Genomic DNA, 20,509 nt, shown 5'->3' with positions numbered 1-20,509 from the left:
ATGAAAAATATCGTGTAAATTTAAGTTTAACTAATTAGAGACGCTATTTTTATTCAACATTTTAAGTATTTTATACAACGATACATGGTCTTTACGGTACTATTTTTTGAACTTTATATCATATATTTATAGCTAAATTGCAAAATATTTCGAAAGCTATCAATACTTAGATAAGACCTCCTTATTCAGGTTTAGCTACTAACGGTAAACCATGAGCAATAAATTGCTGATAATTAAACCAAATACTAATGCTGATGTCATCGATAAAATTAGTTCATAATATAAATAAATTGTTCGGCGATATAACTATACATGATGTTTTTTAAGTGGGCAAAATTTCAGGAATGGATTTCTTATATGCTTAGAGAAGAAAAAAAGTTATATCAACATAGGTTCGGAAAAGATTAGTTTTTGAGTAATTAAGATTCTTGTAATACATTTTTCTCATTTCTCGTCTTACAATTAAAGGAAATATTTAATATGTCCACCTCCTTTAAAATATATAGACCGATGAACTTGAAAAACATCGTTGATATCCTTAAGTGGATTTCTAAGACGAGAAATGAGACAAAAATTTTGTGTTACAAAAATCTTAATAACTCAAAAACTAATTATTTTCGGACTTATGTTGATATAACTTTTTTTTCTTCTCTAAGCATGAAGCGAATCTATTCCTGAAATTTTTCCCATTATTTAAGAAACATCTTGTATATAAATTGTTTTCGCGTTTCTCGCTGTGGGGGATCTCTTAATAAACAAACATATTTTTGTCTTGGCAGATTTAGTATTTAATGCGATAGAGAAGATATATAACCTCAATTAATGTCAGGTATATGAAAAATATAAAGTGTACGTCATAATCAAATAAATAAGAAAGTCGAATGGCTTCTGGTTATCATTATGCAAAAAAATTTAAGGTATAATAAGAGTTTGAAATTATTGTGTCTCTCTTTTTAGAATAATATTTTATATTAATTATAAATATAGTTATTCTTTACAAATTTATTTTATAATTCTATATTAATTATTTACATTTTACATTTTAATTTATATTAATTATATTTTTTAATTTATTATTTATTTGAGACTCATGAAAATAATTTTGAAATATAATTTTGATTTTTGAAAATATTTCTAAATAGTAATATATCTAAAATTATAATAATATAAATATTTAAATACATATTTTATATATAACATCTATGTGTATCTCCCTTTACTTTAAAATTATATAATTACATTTTTACATAACACCGATTGTCTAAAATGTTTAAATAAATTGAGAATCCCTGACGTAATATATTCGGCGGCGTATTGTTTCAGCAAAATGATTAATCACTCAGTTAACATTTTCCGTATCCCTAATCAACCATTCATTACAATAAATATTGACACTGGCCTCGTAAATCATCGTTATTGATCACGGGTTCCGCGAGATTAACGCCTGTTAAATGCATGTATACTTAATATTTGAATACTGATATTCAATTAAAATATCATTTATAACTTATTTGACGATTTGCCGACTTGTCTCGCCAAAAGCAAACAAAAAGTCGCTGCAAGTTCTCCGAGGGGTGTAAATCAACGTATCAAAAATTCTCATTGAGATGACATCTCGATCTTAGTTGAAGATTTCTCATTCTTATCATTATACAAGAGATATAAAATAGTCTTCGGAAAAAGTTAGCAATTGGAATTCTTTGAAGCTTTTCTCTTTGAAAAATATTTCAAATATTTTTCGAAAAATTATTCTCGTTGACACAAATATCGAATTGAGTTAGAAAATTGAATAGAAAACAATAAAAATTAATAAAAAAATCTAAATTAAGAAATTATAAAAAAGTTGAATATATGTTGAGAACCACTGTTAGCTGCTATATCAATTTCATTAAATATTTACACTTATGTAATTATGTGGATGTCCCGTGACTGGTCCCGTGCGGAGACAGACGTGCTTCAGTCATTTTCGCACGCACACCAGCAATGAGATTTCAAGGTAATCTCGTTGTTTTGCGGCATTTTAATCGGTCACGTGCTTTTAGTTGATCTACCAATCTGATAACACAAGCCGTGCCAGAGTACTTTGCGGTTCGATAATAAATCCATATCGAACCGACCCATTTAGTAGAGAGATACGGAGAATGTTAGACATAGAGCTGATCTGAGCACCAGTTGAATAGAACATATCATCTTCTTCAGATATTTTTCAATCGTAAGGATCAGTGGAATAGAACAGTTCTTCTCCCTCGAAACTTTTTCCATTTGTTCATCATTTATGTCTTTGTTTTATATATTTTCATATCTTATTATTAAAATGTATATAATATTGACATAAATATGTTTTCATATCTTATCATCAATATTATATATATATGTATATATAAATATTTACACACATTATTTTAAAAACATAATTAGCATTTAAAAGTGATCAATTCAATAATGATATTAAACTCTTTTTGATATATAAAGGTACATAAAAATTAATAAAATTATTCTCTTTTCCTTCTAGCTTTAATGTATAGGTCGATATGCAACTATCATAAAAAATAATAAAACAAAATTTATTTAAATGTGAAAAATTTTTTATACGAAAGATAGTTGATATAGATTATTTTTTATCGCACGTTTTTAATTTTTAATCAAATTAAAGCAGAATTATATCTGTAACTAAATAAATGTATTTTTTAAAATATAAAGATAAAATATTGCACATTAAAATGCGCATATCAATACAACAATCGTTTTTTTCTAATCTTCTTGTCTATAGATTTAATGGATCAATTTACGCAATTATGACCCTGTCGATCATTGTAATTCGTTTATTATTTTATGACTCATCCTTGTCTAACTCGTCGTTTAGCACGAGAAAGTTGACGTAACTAGTACCTCTAAGCGAAAGCACGTGCTCCAAATTTCGCGCATAAACAGCGATTAAGTCGATCGCCTTGGAATCCAATGCGTCATACAAACAATGTAATATACGATCTTCTCGAGGAACTGAATTATTCTGCATAATAATTACGAAAAACTGCTCTATTGACGAATTAAACAATGACATTATCTGTAAACAATGATAACTCATAAATTCGTGAAAAGAATCCTCTTCTAACGTACTTAAAGACAATTACTACTCTGTTGACGAATTCAACAATGACATTATTTGTAAACAATGATATATTACTCATAAATTCATGCAAAAAATCCTCTTCTAACGTTTTTAAAGGCAATTATCGCCTATTGTGACGACTTTTGTCGCGAAAATCTTGCAAGAAATATTTTTGATTTATAATAAACTTTTATTTTACCATGTTATTAAGATTATATCTTATTGGCATTCCATTTTTATTTTTATGCGATGTACATAACATTAATTAATATATCATAGAAAAAACTACACACGTGTTGTTAATTACAGCCTTGGATTCGATGCATCTATATTTCTAGGATATTGTTTCGTTTTCATACGTAACAATTTGTAACCGCAACTTTGCCCAACTCGACGGGAAAAACAATCGTCATCCATCTGTAAATAAATTTTCCTAATGTGGTATAAGCAAACAAAAAACAAACGAAACGTTCTCAATAATTGATTAAAATTAATAAACCGTCTGATTAATTAACTCATATTTTGATGCTATATATTCATTTATCTGTAACAAACGCATCAAGGCGTAAATACCATTTATATAGTTGAGTAATCTCTAAAAGTAATATTGTTTACAAATAATTATTTGATTATTTAATTCGTCAATAGAATAATTTTTTCTATACATTATATACGTCATATTAAAATACTTACATGGAGGAAGACAATAATTTTAATAATAATCATGACATTGAAGATATATATCACATGCATTGCATGTTGGATCTCGTTTATTGTATTATTCGAATGCGAAAATGTCATCATGCAATTATTTTTAATAATACGATTATTTATGAGATATATTTTATCTTTTACATTTAAACATAGTTATTTACTTTTTTTTAAATACATATTACTTTGACAGAGATATAATCTAATTATTATTCGTTTTTTTATATAACTCCTTATTATACTTTAATATTTAAATATTATTCCGTGAATTTTATTTATATTTTTGATAAACCTATTTATACGTTGTTTTTCGCGAAATATTTTGAAGTAATATATTTTTGTTTTGCGATCTATTTTACAATCACGTATCACACACATTTCAACAAAATAAAGTTAAGCGAATAATTTTTTACTAAAAATATGTTTGACATATAGTAGCTTACTAATATACATATTGCCTTTGCATAATATTATGCAGTTTGTAGACAACGTTTTTTTATGACTATGCTGTGGTTGAAATGTCCAATGGTTTTGATAGATTTACAGTATCATTTGATGCTTATTAATGATTTATGATGTGGTCAACACGTTGATAATTTATAGAGTTCTATAAGAATGAATTATCTTGCTAGAGAGATGGTCATATAAAACAATTTCGTATAAAATGTTAACAATCTTTTCTGCTGCTCTGAGTCTAATAATAATGAGGAAATATAAATAAGGAAAAAGTAGATTATATTTTTTATATATTGTACATAAAAATATCTAAATATATATTTAATAATATTATATTTAAAATCTAATGTAAAGTATACTATTATGTATTTTGCATTGATTAAGACTAAAATAAATATTAAAATGACAAATAATCACGATAACATTATACGCATTAAATTATCGCTGAAAATTACATACGTTTAATTGCTCTAAGAATGATCGATTTTCTATCAAAACGTATTTTATGCACAATAATATTTATAATTGAAATATTTTTTTCGATAATCTTATTTTTTTTCTTTAATCTTCTCTAATTCTTTAAATCTATTCTTTCAAACTGTAGAAAATTCAGAGGAATCAATTTTTTCTATCTTACCTATATAGTGGAGTCTCGGTTATTTACAAGTTGCGAAGAAAATAAAATATATTACGTCATTCTGGGATTTTGATATTGATTATTTTTTCTTAGAAGAAATGACGTATAAAAGTAAAATGCACTTGCGTCACTTGCGAATTTCGGCACGATCTACGTACAAAACATTCACTTATTGTTGATTAGAAATGAAACATATATGTCCATACACAACTTTGTAATACGAAATCACGTCGATAACTAACGTGTCTGTTTACATTTTATACCTTATCAATATTTCGAAGCAGGTATATATAGCTGTTCGATTTATATATGTTTGACCTTTATGGTAACATAAATTCTGATAATATATGACAAAGAAATGTCAATTTCTGTGTATTATTATATACTATATTATATGTTAATTTGATATTTTTATTTTTAATCATGATAGTATATAAGAGAGAAATAGAGTCCCTTAAATAACACGAATAAAATAATAATTAAAAATTCAAGATTTTTAATTAAGACAGAATATGTCCGATGTTTTGTCGAATATATTCTTATATCATAATTTTCAATTATGAATAATATAATAATTTGACTTCTTAATTTTTTTATTTTAATAATTATTAACTATTGTAAACTGAAATTTTTTAATGTTTTAATTTAATTATATTCCAAAAAAATTTCGAAAAAAATATATAAATACACTGGTCAAAAAAATTATTGCAACGCACAATTAATATCAAAATTTCGCGGAAATTCAAATAAGCGTATCTCCGCGAAAAATTATCGTATTTGAAAAAAATTTTTTTGTTTTAAAGGGTGAAGTCTCTACTTTAAGAAACTTTTGTTCAACTTTGATTTTATCCTCTCCCCCTCTCTCCACCTTTTTAAAAAGTAAGGTGTTTTTTTCAAAAAATTGCAAAATTTACTCTACGGGGTAAAATAAATTTTTTAATTTGTAGGATAAAGTCTATATTTTACGAAAATTTGGATAAGATTTGCGAAAAAAATTTATTAGAAAATAAAATCAAAATCGAACAAAAGTTTCTTAAAGTAGAGACTTCACCTTTTAAAACAAAAAAAAAAATTTTCAAATACGATAATTTTTCGCGGAGATTCGCTTATTTAAATTTACACAAAATTTTGATATTAATTGCGTGTTGCAATAATTTTTTTTTATCAGTGTATATCAGAAAATACTAATATATATATATATATATATATATATATATATATATATATAATATATATAATTCAAAGATGTTTTTATAGATGTGTTTTTACAGTCACACACAACACATCTCCACAATTCTTACATTCTCTTTATATCATATATTATTCAGTATGATTCTTTGGAAGATTTGAATTCTAATTTATAGAAACAAGTTTTATATCAGTTTGCGCGTGTTTCTACACGAGAAGTTTCAAGAACGCGAAGTATTCGCGCACTTACCTTTCTACGAGTTGGGTATTTTATTTTTTCTCCACGGAATTATTTTTCCCGTGATTCTTCGAAGTTGATATTAATTCGAGGTTGTAAGAGACATAATATATATAGCTTTATATATTTATAGAAATTCCAGCAGCGAATGGAGAAATAAGGCGATTAGAAAAATGTTTTATAATCACTTTTCCTCAATTAAATTTATGTCAGTATAAAGGTAGATTTTCCTCATGCGCTGTGTAATCATTGCTTTTAGAGGATAAGCGACGTCATAAATCGAATGAAAAAAATACGCGCTGAATACGAAAATACCTGTGAGGTAAACGTTCTTCGCGCGTAAAAAATCTTGCTGGAATATAGAACCGACATTTTAGCATCAATTAATATAGATTAAATGCTAATAGCTCCTCGATCATACGTGTCACAAATAAATTATTCATTAAATAATAAAGCAAGTCAACTATAATGAGAATATTATTTATGAAATAATAAAACAAATTGCATCATCACTCATCATCACCACTTGAATCTAATTATATTGAATTGAATCGAATTGTATGAAATAAAATTTAGCAATTTGATCAGTAGAGTGATTTTTTTGTATTTTTTGAGCTGAAAATTATCCTGAAAGAAACAAAAATTAGTTAAAAATTATATAATCTTTGAGCAAAATTCTTGCAAAATAATGCAGTTGTTCTTAGAAATTATATATATAGATTAATTCAAATTTCTATAATTTTTATATCCTTTTGATTGATTCGTTAAATGGCAAACATAATTTTTTGGTAAAATAACAAAAAGTTTTATGGGAAAATATAACATATATTTGTATGATTATCTATATATGTGTATGTATCTTTTGTGTTACAATATGTATAAATAACTTATTATATAATAATTCTCATCACTTTATGTATTACATAATTATCATTATAATATCAGACCTATTGATGTGCCAATTTTGATTTAATTCCTTTGAACTGCTGTTTATTTATATTGGCTTCGTTATATTGCTATTCACTATTGCTCGCAATTAATAAATGAGCCAATGTTCGCACACACATCTTGTATATTATACTTTTATATGAACAGCATTAAAATTGTTTTAAAACTGCTGTGATTAAGCGATCTTGCACATCGCATTAAAGTTTTATCTTTCACGATGCAACGTATATTTTAACAATGATCGTAAATGTATATATAATACAGTTGGTGGAGTTACTGCTTTTTCACCCTGTACAATTCAAAATCTGATGTAGAAAACATTTCAAAATCCTATTTACAATTTCCATGATTTTTTCGGATCAGGATTTCTGAAATACTTTTTAGACGGAAGTCGTTAATATCAATTTTAGAGGATATTGTCGCATTACAAAAGTTTTCCTTAATCGATACTAGGACAATCAATCAAGACCTTAATCAAAATATTAAGATTAAATCTCTTTAAAATAATTATGCAATAATAAACGGCATTCTTATATTAAAAATATAATTCAATAAAGATCTTTATGCTCTTAAGTGGAAAAAACTCTTTTGGTAAAATCCACAGCAAAATGGACAGCCATAGCTTTCGGTGCTTCGTAAGGCACCCTTAAGAAATTGCACAAGTGCTTTGCGATTTGGTGTCCTCCGTAACAGTGAGATTATTATTGTAATTTCCGTGGAATGTCGATTCTTCGACGATCAAGGATGACTCGTGCGAACGCTCTTCTTCGAGCGGAGCTGTATTGGAAGCATGACTGATTGACGAGTGTCTGGAACGGGAGAGAGTGCCGCGTTGATTGCTTCCAGCGGAGGGAGCTGGGCTCGGTGAAGGACTCTCCGGTATCTGTTCTTGTTCCTGCTGTTGTTTAGTTATCACTAGTCTATTCAATAGTGATATTTGGCCTTGGATGTTGGACATAAAAGGACGGTATCCTAGGCTGAAATCAGAATGTCAGATTATTTTAAGGAAACTAAGGTCTCAATTAAGAATATTTTCTAGAAAAAATTTTAAATAGGGACTTTATAAATAACCAAGCAAATAAAAATTTTAAGAACATATTTTTGCGAAGAAAAGATAAGATAAATTATTAAAATAAATACTCTTATTTAAGATTACTTAATGTTTAAAAATTATTGTAGATGAATATTGATGCTGAATACAATATAAGTTTACCATTCCGATTGAGACCACTTGGTCAAGGTAAGCAATCCATCTCGTAGGTTAATTATAGAGTCAAAAGTTTGCATTGGTGCATGTGCTGTCCTGATGGTTCTAGCCATGGCAGCCGCGTCTCGAAGGACGGTAGCTACTACTGCAGCCCATCCTAAACAACTGCCTTCGAGAAACAGCTGCAATAAATACCTGCAAAAATTTAAAAATAAATAAATATATATATATATATATATATATATGAAGCATAGTTATAATGCTTGAAATGACAAATTTTGCATATTCTTAACGTTAATGTTAAAAAATATATATGTGTATTTATTAGTACCTGAGTTGTACTTCCGCCCGGCCGATTGGCGCGGAAGTTGATGCAACCGTATTGAGTTCTGTAGGTCCCACCGATTCTGGCGAAACCCAACATACAGAGCCCACAATAGATTCTGCGTCGTCTCTCCAGATCGTACTAGTATCACTAAGAACGCTGTTGGCATCTGAAATTACAAATTTACATACTCGAATTAACATACATTCATGTTCGATTTTTCGCCTCTCCAACTGAATATAAAGATTCGCAGCTTTACAAAAAAATTTGTTTAAATTAGAAAAAAAGAATAAGACTCACCATTTATTAGATTTGGCGTTAATTTAGCTTCTGCAGTTGGAAACTGCGTCTCCAAACTAGCGACTGGTGAGATCAGCGTTGTATACGGTGGCCTACCACTTGGAAGACTAGTGTACCCGCTGTCAGGTAAATCAATAGCTAAATTCGGAGATAAGGTTTCATCATCGGAAATTACAGAGTGTAGGGAGGTGAGGCTAGATCTTCGAAATTTTTGCAATGTTGGCAATGAAAGTGTCGGATATGGGAACACAAAATCTTCATGAACTGCTTTTAAAGTGCCCACGTAATCATCGATTCTCGCTGCTCTATCACGCTCTCGAGCGAACCATGTCACTAGATGGAAGTCGAGACGTGCCGCGAATCTACCCAAATCGGTTAAGCGACGAGCTGAAAGCAGTCGCCGAGCATGACGTTGTAAAATAACGTCAATAAAGAACTCTTCTGCCGATCCTTCCCTGAAACAAAAAAGTAGAAATTTAATCTAATTTCATTGATAAAAAATATTTTCAATCGGGATTTAAATCATATAGTGTATTTTATTTTTTTTTAGATTAACATATGCATATATTTATTAATGCACAGTATAAAAATATAAGATAATTAAATTAAATAAAAATATATATATTCAAATATAAAAAAAATATATTCAAATATTATTCGTATAATTTTGAAATTTATCTTCGAATATAAAGTATTTAAAAAAGTGATATTTACTTGTTTTCAGTTTTCTCGCTAGTTTTCACTGTTGGAACCGATTTCTTTCGCCTCATAACAACATTCCGGGTTTTTTCGAGCATAGAAGACGGCGCGACATCTTTTTCGGATTGCATTTTGGGCGTAATTGTAGTGCTATAACTGCGGCTTCTTGAAACTTGCATAGTCCCCAAGACTAAGGACAAATCGTCCTCGTGTGGTGAGAGAGGAGGTGTTTGAGGAGGGCCAACTAGTTTCGCACTGCCACCCCATGATGTACGTGGAGACTCTACATCATTCGGATCTAAACAATAAGAAATTAATTTGTAAAAGATTGTGTACTTAATAGTTTTATATAAATCTCTATAGAAGATTATTTACCGATTGCTCTAAGGAATCTCACGAGATCCCTCGATAATTCCCATCTACCTTGCTCTAACGCAGCATCTAACAATAATGTAGCGTGTTGCCTGCTGACGGAAGATGGTTCTAAATTTTGTAAAATGATCAAATAACTGGCAGCAGTATCGAGCTGTTGACGCTGCAGACAATCTTGTAATAGCTGCTTTGGAGGGCCGGCAACGGAAAACAGATACGGCCAAAGCGCGATTTCGGTCTTGCGAGCGCATTGGACGACCGCTCTGGCCCAAACACCGGGAAACTCGCGAATAAACTCCACAACGGACGGCAATTGAGCATCCGGAATAGGATCCTTGCTTGTCGCTTCCTCCTCGAGGACTTCGTGAAGCAGCAGCTCCAACGAATGCGGGAAATACGGCAATGCGGAACACGAACGTGCTATCTCCCACGCGTGATAGCCCAAATTTCGATGTATCAGCTGACGCAGAATCTGATGCAGATATACTTGACTCTGAAATAAAAATCGTTGTCTTTGAATGTGGCGCAGTTAATAAAGATACACAGGTCAATATATAAAAAGAACCAACTTAAAATTTATATATTTTAGAAATTTCAAATATAATTTTATTTTTAAAAAATATATATAATAATCTCTTTAAACAATATGTTACATTTCTGCATGTTAAATGCCAATCATATCTAGAAATAAAAAATAAATAAAATTACCGTAAGCTCCAATAAATTGAAGGGCAGTGAAAAGGGAGAGTTAGTATCCGAAGTGAACAGCACAGTATCGTTTTCGGCTCCGAGCAAAATCGCATCTTCGAAGAGTATCGCTAGTGGATAAATCCGCAAGTGAAAAGGCAACATTATTCGCTTGCTCATGAAGGCGTGCGCCTTCTCTTGATGATTACGGAACAGCGGCAACCAAACTCGCATGCCGTGCGCTCCGCAGAAGAGCCACAGAGCCTCGGTTAAGTGTGGCTTGTCTCTTCTTGAGCGCGACGGCACCCAAACGTTCTCGACGTATGACGCTAACACCGTTGGCGCCCCACATGTAAATCGGACATCCGAGTTGTCGGTACAATGTTCCCGTTGAACCATGAGAAGACGTCCGGAGACGTTTAGCAGGAGGCTCTCGGGATGAGGATGACTGCCAGCAGTTTCTGCACGAATTGTGGTCAACGTAGCGCTGACTACGCAAGCAGGATGTATACACAATCCGCCGATGTCCACCGTCTGTATTCTCGTTAGCTCGATACTGCCAGTTTCTAAAATATATAACAGCATAAGCTATATTTATTTGATAAAGATGCTTGAAAAAATGAAGAGAGCTGAAATTGTTTTCAAACTCAAAAACGCATCTTCTGTTACTTACCGACATCATTTTGCAACTCCATATCGTATATGCTGATCTGAGCATTGGAACAGAATGTTAAGAGCCTGTCTTTCATCGTATTCAGTAATAACACCTGCGAGGGCATCCTAACACTCTTGACATAATTATTATCGAGTCGAGTATCGCGTGGATAAATCCTAATCTCGTCTTTATCATCCAAGATGGAATAACTGCTAGCTATGAGATATCCTTTATGCCACAGCAATCCACCAGTCACTATGAAATCCCGCTCTTGGCTCTCGTTGCCGAACAATTTCCATTTTCTCGAAGGTAGGGAATAATGCGCTAATCCCGTTCGACCGGCCACCGCGAGACTCAAACCTTCACTATCTATTGCGGTATACTGTTACACACACATAAACAAACATGTCAATATTTGATATATAATATATAAGAGATAAAAAGAGAAAGCACTTAAAAAACTTTTTCATTAATATAGTTAATAATGTCCAATTTAATTATTGATAATGCTGTACAATTAATAAGAGCTCTCTCATATCAACTAATAAAATTAAATGAATGAAAATATTATATTTACCCGTATTGGCCAATTAGAGCCACTGTATGCAGTTGGAATTGGCACAACAAGCCACTGTTTACAGCCGGCAAGTGTCTGAAGCATACTGTCATTGGGCATTTCGGTAGCGAGATGAAAACCTGAAGCAGTCGAGGATAATCCAGCGCCTAAATTTAAATACAGTCTGTCCTCGCCTTGAAGATATAGATGCCCGTGATGACCCATGCACGGGTTAATAGTCAGAGGGCTTTTAGCGAAATCCAGTTGGATGAGTGAACGACATAAACTGGACGTTTCGTTACCGTTTTCTTCGATAACCAAAGGTCCTGGAGATTCTCGTAACATCCACAATTGATAACCCTCTGCTGACCATTCCATCGTATGAATATGCAGAGGATTATCATGCATCAGATCCACTCGTAGGCCATAATCCCACTTCAAACTACAGAGTAACAGAGCACCAAAGGTACTCCAGAGTGCTAAGCCGCCGCCTTCCCATGCTAGCGCGATAGCGCAACTATCAGGCGTCCATCTAAGACACTTGACGCTACCTGGTCGACCTGGATAATCTTTGGAAGATAGACTCAGAGTGTGTGACATCTCTAAACCTCCTGTTGTTTCATCGACATAATAAACAATGCCTTCGGAGCTGCAAATTAAATGTTAAAATATTAGAGTTATATATTAATTGAATTTATATTATTATATTAATTAAACAATCATTATGACAGACATATATATATATATATATTAATAAAGAAATATATCTTTTTCTTTTCATAACACAAGTATATTTCCTAGTGTACTTCTAAAAACAATATTGTAAAAATAACACTTACTTTTGCCTACCAACGGCAATTAACCGATATTTATGATTAACAGCAGCACAAGTAGCATCGTCCAAATCTCGAGCCCAGATTCCTTGCACTTGATTAGGATCAAACTTCAAAGATTGAGCAGTAAGAAATGCAGCTTTTCCATTACTAAGCACAATAGCAAAGCCTCCAACAAGAGGCGAATATTCAATATCAGTGACATAGATATTGCTCTCTGTGAGTGGCACAGCCACAGTAGAGATTTGTTGATCAATACTGAATGGTATACGTCTCAAATCCAAAGAATAGTCACGATTCATAGTACCATCCCATTTGTGACGCACTACATGGCTAGTTTTGGTTGCTACCATGAGCTCGTCTCGTATACAAACTAATGAACTGATTCCGCCATCAATCCAAGCTGACTTTTCCTAAATAAATAAATAATTTGAATGAGTTAAATGATTTAATTAGTCATGTAACTAATAATGAATTTTTATCTTAAATTTTCCCATTTATATTTATGTATATTTGACAATCATCAGCAAACTTACAAAACTCAAGACGAGAGATGGAATGACTTCTTTAATAAATAATTCGGCGCTATCTCGTTTCAGACTGGTGACCGGTGAATCTCGCTGTTCGTAAAGTCCCCGGCCTTCTGGACTGCTATCCGAAAGCCGATAGAATAACAGGTAACTGTCTGACGTTGCAATAACCAGCATACTTGAGTCCGGTCTCCATTGTACCAAAACATTTTCACCATGTTTTCGTAAAGAAACTGCAGATCGTCTGCTAAATACAACTGGTACACAGGGCTATAACAAAAATTATTTTATTAATTATTAAATACAAAAATATCTAAAAAATTTACAAGAAGAATTATGTGTAGTGTAACAATATATAGAAAAATTAATTATGAATAAAAAAAAATAGTAGAATATTATTCAATTTAAACACAATCTCAGTGTATAGAATATTATTATTGCTATTATGGCAAATACATTATTTATAACAAAGAGAATTCTGTATACTTATATACTGAATTTTTAAATCTTAATCAAATGTTGAGTTATTAAGACGATTTAATGAAGAGATTTTAGTGAAGAATAAATCGTTCTGAAATTGAACGATGAAAAGATTCCTTTTGGCCTAAAATACGTGCCTTGCAGTACCAGATGGTGAGAGCATCCGTGGTTAGAACAGCAAAGAGAATTTTGTCTCTATTGCATACTACGGCATTTATTTCACTCGGCTCGCTGGAATTTAGAACCCGCGGCCACCCTACGGGGAAAAACATGATTTCCGCGAGAGCGTCTCGTCACTTCTCCTCAGATCTCTCTCATGTTTCGCCTACGTTTATCCCCGACACTGTCAATTTGACAAGTAAACAGTCTCTAACCTCTCTACGCATAGCGTAATCATAAAGGTTTAACAGGAACTGCAGCGAAATGCATATTATGTACGTTGTAGAACATCCGTCCTTTTCAGCTGCATCTTCCATTTATTTTTTATCTATCAATGTTTTTCTCTCTTTTTCCTTTTAGCTTCTGAATATAAACTCGACGTCATTCGATGCCTTCCAACTTCCGATTTAGGCATTTTCGAGTCCGACATATGTATATATTCGCGCATAACTATTTGAATTTGATTTAAAGTTATATATATATATTATATATATATATTTAATTAATTTAATATTTTGTACAACGCGTTATATTTTATTTTTCATATTTTTATGTTTAATCTCTTTCGTATGCTAAAGAAATCAAATCTCTATATTAATTGTATAATAGAATTACGAATTCTTGCTAAAATATTACCCCGAGTTACAAATCAGCTGATCGGTTGCTGTCAAACACGCAATCTTTCCTATATTCCGCGAAAAAAATACATTTCACGTGAATAATTGAAGATAATTAGAGTATGAATCATACGATGTCGTCTGTAAACACATATTTGATGTAACAAGATTTGATTGGCTACATACCGTATTGAAGTTTTTTTTAATAATATATATATATATATAAAATACTTGCACACATATTTTGAAGATGAATTTTTAATTTTAAAATACTTTCTCGTATTTTCTCTCTTTATTTTCTATTTTCTGCATTCGAATCACAACTGGTCCAATTGCTAAAGTTTTCATTTATACGGAATTTAAAATATTTGGTGATATATCGCGTCATCTTTTAATTTATCGTATGTAATAAATAAATTGCAATTATATATTTAATGCATTTATTGAATAATACAGCGTTTGGAATCTTTGTATGGAAGCGCCTATGTAACACACTTTTATGCGCATTACAAGGAAGATGAGGAATCGGGTTGTATATTGGTGATAGTGAATCACCGGCATCTCGGTTTCCGTAGCTGTTTTATTTTCGCTCTTACTCGTCATCATTGGTATTTATATATGTATATGTACAGAAAACTGTTGTAACCAATGTAATTTGTAGAAGAATCGCGGGATAAAAGATGCCGAGTCATTGCAAAAGTTATGGTTTTTTTTGTTTATGTACGCACTTCTTGACGTTAGTCGATAAAAGAAATATTCCGTAGAAAAAGTGTTTCCAAAGAACTTTGGATTTACCTTATCTATATAATTGCATATATAATAGAAAGATAATTATTAGAAGAAACAACAGGTCCCATATCCCAACAACGAAAACTACTTTTGCCAAGGCCTATTGCCGTTGTCTCTTCTCTATAAGTTTTCCTGAATTAATACAGTCTCTCTGAACGCGATTAATATATAAAAAGCTACCAAGACAAAAGAATATATATGTATACGGAGCATTGTCGCGATGTATTCTAATTTTTGATCGGATCGTGTAGCTACCATAGATGTGAGAGCGATAAATGAGGATTTTTTTTTCTTCAAAAAAGGATGACAAACGTAACTCGAGGTTAATCGAGTGACAATGTCGACGATAAAGTAATAATGTTCTTCTCGAGTATCGGATATACAGAATTTTATTTCCGTATAATTAGAAAATATAATTAAGCCGCGCTAAATTATGTTGATGTTCGTTATGAAGTTATTAGATAGTTCGCGCGAAGTTGCTCTCCCTCCTTGAATGCGATTCCCCCGAGACGAAAGCACGCTCATCATCCCCGATCCGGCTATACATCCCGTCGACCACACGTAGTATGTTCTTTTCCTGCGGAATTCCTTGCGGTGGAAGAAGTGGCGTAACCGTTTCGACAAACGAAATGTCTGCGTGCCGAGGTAGCGCGGCAGCCGCGCGACTTCGCGCACGCGTAGAGCCAATCTTCGCGATTGGATTGCAGTTTCTTCATTCATGCTTGTAGCTGACAGCTGCACAGGTTCAGCTAACGATGGCGGTAACGTTGCAACAGTCGTCTCGCGCGAATCGCACGAGGAGAGAAGGCGTTCACCCGGCGGCATATTCTTCGCACGGGAACTATCGCCATATGCACGGAAACTATTACGATAGTTATTTCTTCTTCTGGGCTTTCTCAGCGGCCTTGGTGACTTTGCCAGCTTGGTCCTTAAAGGTGACGGCCTTGATGACGCCGACAGCTACCGTCTGACGCATGTCGCGGACCGCGAAACGTCCCAGAGGCGGGAACTCTTGGAAAGCCTCCACGCACATGGGCTTGCTGGGCACCAAGACGACGATGGCGGCGTCGCCGGACTTGATGGCTTTTGGATTTTCTTCGGTAGTCTTGCCGGTACGACGGTCGCACTTCTCCTTAATCTCGGCGAACTTGCAGGCAATGTGAGCGGTGTGGCAATCCAACACGGGCGTGTATCCGTTGCTGATCTGACCGGGGTGATTGAGCACGATGACCTGCAATGAAATAATGACGTTAATTATATGCTTAGTTCACATATATTTCGTTTTCAATTTAATGATAAATATAAAAATATAATAAGTTTAAAAATTAGGACACTCAGACGTACGAGCCATCACTAGAATAAATCTTCCGGTGGAAACCGCGAATGAGGTATGTAAGTTCTCATCATAGTGTCAATAATAGAAAAATAGAAAATATAATCAAGTACACTAGATATACCTGTGCGGTGAAGTCAGCGGCACCCTTGGGCGGATTGTTCTTGGAGTCTCCGGCAACGTATCCACGACGCAATTCCTTGACGGAAACGTTCTTAACGTTGAAACCAACGTTGTCGCCGGGCACAGCCTCTGTAAGGGCTTCGTGATGCATCTCGACGGACTTAACTTCAGTGGTTAGTCCAGCTGGTGCAAAGGTAACAACCATACCGGGTTTCAGTACACCAGTCTCGACACGACCGACAGGTACTGTTCCGATACCACCGATCTTGTACACATCCTGCAATTACAAGAAAACAATATTATTATCTCGATTCAGCAAAATTAATTATATTATATATAATATCTTTCGGAATCAGACACTCTCGACCATCAATGGATCAAAGATCCTCTGGTGGAAACTGCGAATGGAATTAATAAAAATATCATCATATACAAATACCATGCCAAAAAATTGAGAATTATAATCAGGACATCAAAGTTACCTGAAGGGGAAGACGAAGAGCCTTGTCGGTCGGCCTGGTGGGTGGCAGGATGGCATCGAGAGCTTCAATAAGGCATTTGCCGTCGGCTTTGCCTTCCTTGCGCTCCACAGCCCATCCCTTGAACCAGGGCATCTTGGAGGACGGCTCTAACATGTTGTCTCCGTGCCAGCCGGAAATGGGAACAAACGCGACTGCAGCCGGGTTGTAGCCGATCTTTTTGATGTACGAGGAAACTTCCTTCTTGATTTCCTCGAATCGGGTCTCGGAGTACGGAGGCTCGGTGGAATCCATCTTGTTAACTCCGACGATGAGTTGTTTGACGCCGAGGGTAAAGGCGAGCAAAGCGTGCTCACGAGTCTGTCCATTCTTCGAGATACCAGCCTCGAATTCGCCAGTACCAGCTGCGACAATGAGTACAGCGCAATCAGCTTGCGAAGTACCAGTGATCATGTTCTTAATAAAATCTCTGTGTCCAGGAGCGTCGATGATGGTGACATAGTATTTGGAGGTTTCGAATTTCCACAGGGCGATATCAATCGTAATACCACGTTCACGCTCAGCCTTCAATTTATCTAACACCCAAGCGTATTTAAATGAACCTTTGCCCATCTAGAACAAAAGAAATTGTTTCTTTAATTTCACATTTTTCTTGTATCTCTTCTATTAGTTACTTTTATCTAATTATTTGTTTTATATTTAATATTTTGCAGAATCAGACACTCTCAGCCATCAACGGATCCAAGATCCTCTGGTGGAAACCACGAATGAATAATGTAAGTATCATCATATAAAATTATTCATGTCAATCAAATTGAGAATCAAGACATCAAAATCTATTGCATAATCTTGCAACAGTTTCTTTCTAAGTATCATCATATAAAATTATTCATCCCAAACAAATTGAGACTCAATCAAGACATCAGAATCTATTGCATAATCTCTTGTAATAGTTTCTTTTCTTACAAATGTGTTTCAAAATTAAACAAAATTTTTAAATAAAATAACATTTTCTATTATCAATAGACTCGATGATAATGTTTCTTATTAAATATTATAAGAGAAAAGTTATCATTATACCATAATGCATATGCATCCACATTACATAAGAGATTATGTACGCCTTTATATCTTGTCAAAGTTATTACCTCCTGGGCTTCCTTCTCGAATTTCTCGATGGTACGTTTATCGATGCCACCGCATTTGTATATCAAATGGCCAGTCGTAGTCGATTTTCCAGAATCGACGTGTCCAATGACAACGATATTGATATGAGTCTTCTCTTTACCCATTTTGTAGTTTTAGGCAAATTAGTTTCTCCTGTACAGAGTTTATACTGAGGAAAAAAAAATATTAAATTAAGATATTATATTAATCAAAGTAAAAGATATAAGGAATAATTTTTAAATCTCAACACCAGAAGCTATCCGACAAATTCGTTTGAAATTATAATCGACGACGGGACGATGCAATATGGAATCGAGCGATGGTCGGAGCAAGTGAGGGAAAAAAAGTCTCGCGATTCATATTTAAAGGACGTCTCGCCTGATCGGCCGTAAACGTCACTCGTAAAGTCCAGATTGCACAACATGATGCAACTGTCCCTGGACGCGGATCGGAATCTCTACTCTCGAATTTTATCTCGACGGTGTCTTTGTCCGCCGTCCACGTGGCTGACGTGAACATTCGAGAACGGCATCCGGCGGCGGCCATTTTGTAAATGACGAGGAGGAGCGGCGCGCTGTTGCCGCTAACTTCACGACGCTCGGCATCGGGCATCGCGATGCCACGTTATTACGGAATTTTTTCCACGAGAGATTCGTCCGAGAAAAAATATTAAATCGTACGTGTCGCCGTCCGCAGCCCTTGGACGAAAAATCGCGGAACTCGGAGCGACGTTTTTAACTAGTCACGTCGAATCAGGTGGTCAAATATGCTCATATATATTCATCTTCCAGGGACGCACGCGGCCCGAAACGTGTGTGGAAAATTACGCGGATCGAAAATTCCGATGCATGATTAATAAATTACAGCCGGAACACGCAGAGATTAAATTCCACGATTTTTTTTTTTACGAAATTGATTATTATATATTATCCAAATTCCTCTCGCGGTTCATAAAAAAAAATGAATGAACATCCGCCCAGATTTTTTCCATTGAATTGGAATTTTCCCTGACGATATATCAATTTTTATTCCAATGCGATTCTTGCAACTTTGGCTCGAGGAATTTTTTTTATCGTTCGACGTTCGCGAAAAATTCCCGAAGATCATTCCGATAATTTTCGTATCCTGATAAATAACATTCCGGGGGCCGACGTGCAAGGTCGTCGTGTTGCACACGGCCTCCAGGCCGCGGAGAGAGAGAAAGCTCGCGACTTTGCGAAGGAGGAACTTTAACCTCGCGCTTCCGGTTTCCGAGAAGTTCGCACGTGTTGCAAATTTCGCGGATCTTTTTCCGCGATAATCGAGGGACGCCGCGTCCCTCCGGAATCTTCCCGGACGACAGACGAACTCGTGATCGCCGGAACTCCAGCGCTCTGACAAGCGCGCGGCCGCCATAGCGCATCCGGTCTCGCTCTCGTGCGGTCCTGGACGCGTCGTCCATCGCCGGCGCGATCCGCCCGGCGTATTATCTCTCGCGATCGCCCGGATCCTTCGTCTCCTTGACGAGGAGTCCACGCCCCGTCGTCGATGCGCCGGTTTATTAAACGCGGTTTCCCGACCAGCCTCGCCGGCTGGATCGAAGAACGGAAGAGGCACCGAGAAAAGACCGGCCATGCGGCCGTCGGACGAAACCGCGGAATTTCCCGGGAAATCGCGATGAGATCGAAAAACTGTTTGCACAACACAACACGCCGTAGCCCCGACCGTCGTTCTATTCCATACCCGTCGTCCGATGCTACGTCCTCGGTGCGAGATTCGTCGGATAGCAAGCCGATGCTAGCACGCGAAGCAAGACACATCCACTCACCTCCAGTAGCCACGACAGAAAGAGACCGGACAACGGAGTGCATGCGCATACGGCTCTTCTCGGCTCGCAGCCAGCGCCGTCGCCAAGGCGACGCCAGCGCCACC

General features: G+C 34.6%; 2 protein-coding genes and 1 long non-coding RNA gene across 4 annotated transcripts; all 3 read right to left on the bottom strand.

Annotated features, from left to right (window-relative positions):
• Positions 1-2,749: 2,749 nt before the first annotated feature.
• LOC114942955 (uncharacterized) lies at positions 2,750-5,155 on the bottom strand. Its single transcript, XR_003821921.1, has 4 exons — positions 4,914-5,155; positions 4,264-4,427; positions 3,403-3,526; positions 2,750-3,064 (listed from the first exon to the last, which is right to left on the bottom strand). It is a non-coding gene; the product is annotated as an uncharacterized LOC114942955 (long non-coding RNA).
• Positions 5,156-7,143: 1,988 nt separating this feature from the next.
• On the bottom strand, positions 7,144-14,827 carry Rich (guanine nucleotide exchange factor subunit Rich). The gene is made up of 12 exons (XM_029318430.2): positions 14,069-14,827; positions 13,458-13,721; positions 12,928-13,334; positions 12,110-12,737; positions 11,551-11,914; positions 10,899-11,443; positions 10,194-10,683; positions 9,834-10,116; positions 9,120-9,574; positions 8,826-8,988; positions 8,501-8,689; positions 7,144-8,264 (listed from the first exon to the last, which is right to left on the bottom strand). The coding sequence occupies exons 1-12, from the start codon at positions 14,201-14,203 to the stop codon at positions 7,934-7,936; spliced, it is 4,254 nt and encodes a 1,417-aa protein (XP_029174263.1). The 5' UTR covers positions 14,204-14,827; the 3' UTR covers positions 7,144-7,933.
• Positions 14,828-15,867: 1,040 nt separating this feature from the next.
• EF1a-F2 (elongation factor 1-alpha F2) lies at positions 15,868-20,475 on the bottom strand. Of its 2 annotated transcripts, none has more exons than XM_029318300.2 (5): positions 20,406-20,475; positions 18,580-18,767; positions 17,435-18,043; positions 16,954-17,229; positions 15,868-16,727 (listed from the first exon to the last, which is right to left on the bottom strand). In XM_029318300.2, exons 2-5 carry the CDS (start codon positions 18,721-18,723, stop codon positions 16,371-16,373), a joined length of 1,386 nt encoding a protein of 461 aa, XP_029174133.1. In that variant the 5' UTR covers positions 18,724-18,767; positions 20,406-20,475; the 3' UTR covers positions 15,868-16,370. The 2 variants fall into 2 exon arrangements, with proteins under 2 accessions (XP_029174133.1, XP_029174132.1); XM_029318299.2 differs by lacking the exon at positions 20,406-20,475 and adding an exon at positions 20,321-20,390.
• Between the last annotated feature and the right edge of the window lie 34 nt (positions 20,476-20,509).

Source organism: Nylanderia fulva, unplaced genomic scaffold, assembly GCF_048542155.1.
Source record: "Nylanderia fulva isolate GAGA-0341 unplaced genomic scaffold, ASM4854215v1 Scaffold2, whole genome shotgun sequence".
In the NCBI taxonomy this organism is placed as follows: domain Eukaryota; kingdom Metazoa; phylum Arthropoda; class Insecta; order Hymenoptera; family Formicidae; genus Nylanderia; species Nylanderia fulva.
The sequence above is the reverse complement of the archived record's forward strand: the minus strand, read 5'-3'. Positions and strand labels throughout refer to the sequence as shown.

What these genes read in the sequence shown, in the direction of transcription:
- Rich (XM_029318430.2), bottom strand. Translation starts at nt 14,203, where the DNA reads ATGTTTTTCCCCGTAGGGTGGCCGCGGGTTCTAAATTCCAGCGAGCCG. An exon ending in AGCGAGAAAACTGAAAACAA is followed by an intron (nt 9,575 to 9,833) that starts GTAAATATCACT and finishes TTTTTGTTTCAG; the next exon opens with GGAAGGATCGGCAGAAGAGT. An exon ending in AACGCCAAATCTAATAAATG is followed by an intron (nt 8,989 to 9,119) that starts GTGAGTCTTATT and finishes TTGTAATTTCAG; the next exon opens with ATGCCAACAGCGTTCTTAGT.
- EF1a-F2 (XM_029318300.2), bottom strand. Translation starts at nt 18,723, where the DNA reads ATGGGTAAAGAGAAGACTCATATCAATATCGTTGTCATTGGACACGTC. An exon ending in CTCTTCGTCTTCCCCTTCAG is followed by an intron (nt 17,230 to 17,434) that starts GTAACTTTGATG and finishes TTGTAATTGCAG; the next exon opens with GATGTGTACAAGATCGGTGG. An exon ending in CCGCTGACTTCACCGCACAG is followed by an intron (nt 16,728 to 16,953) that starts GTATATCTAGTG and finishes ATTTCATTGCAG; the next exon opens with GTCATCGTGCTCAATCACCC.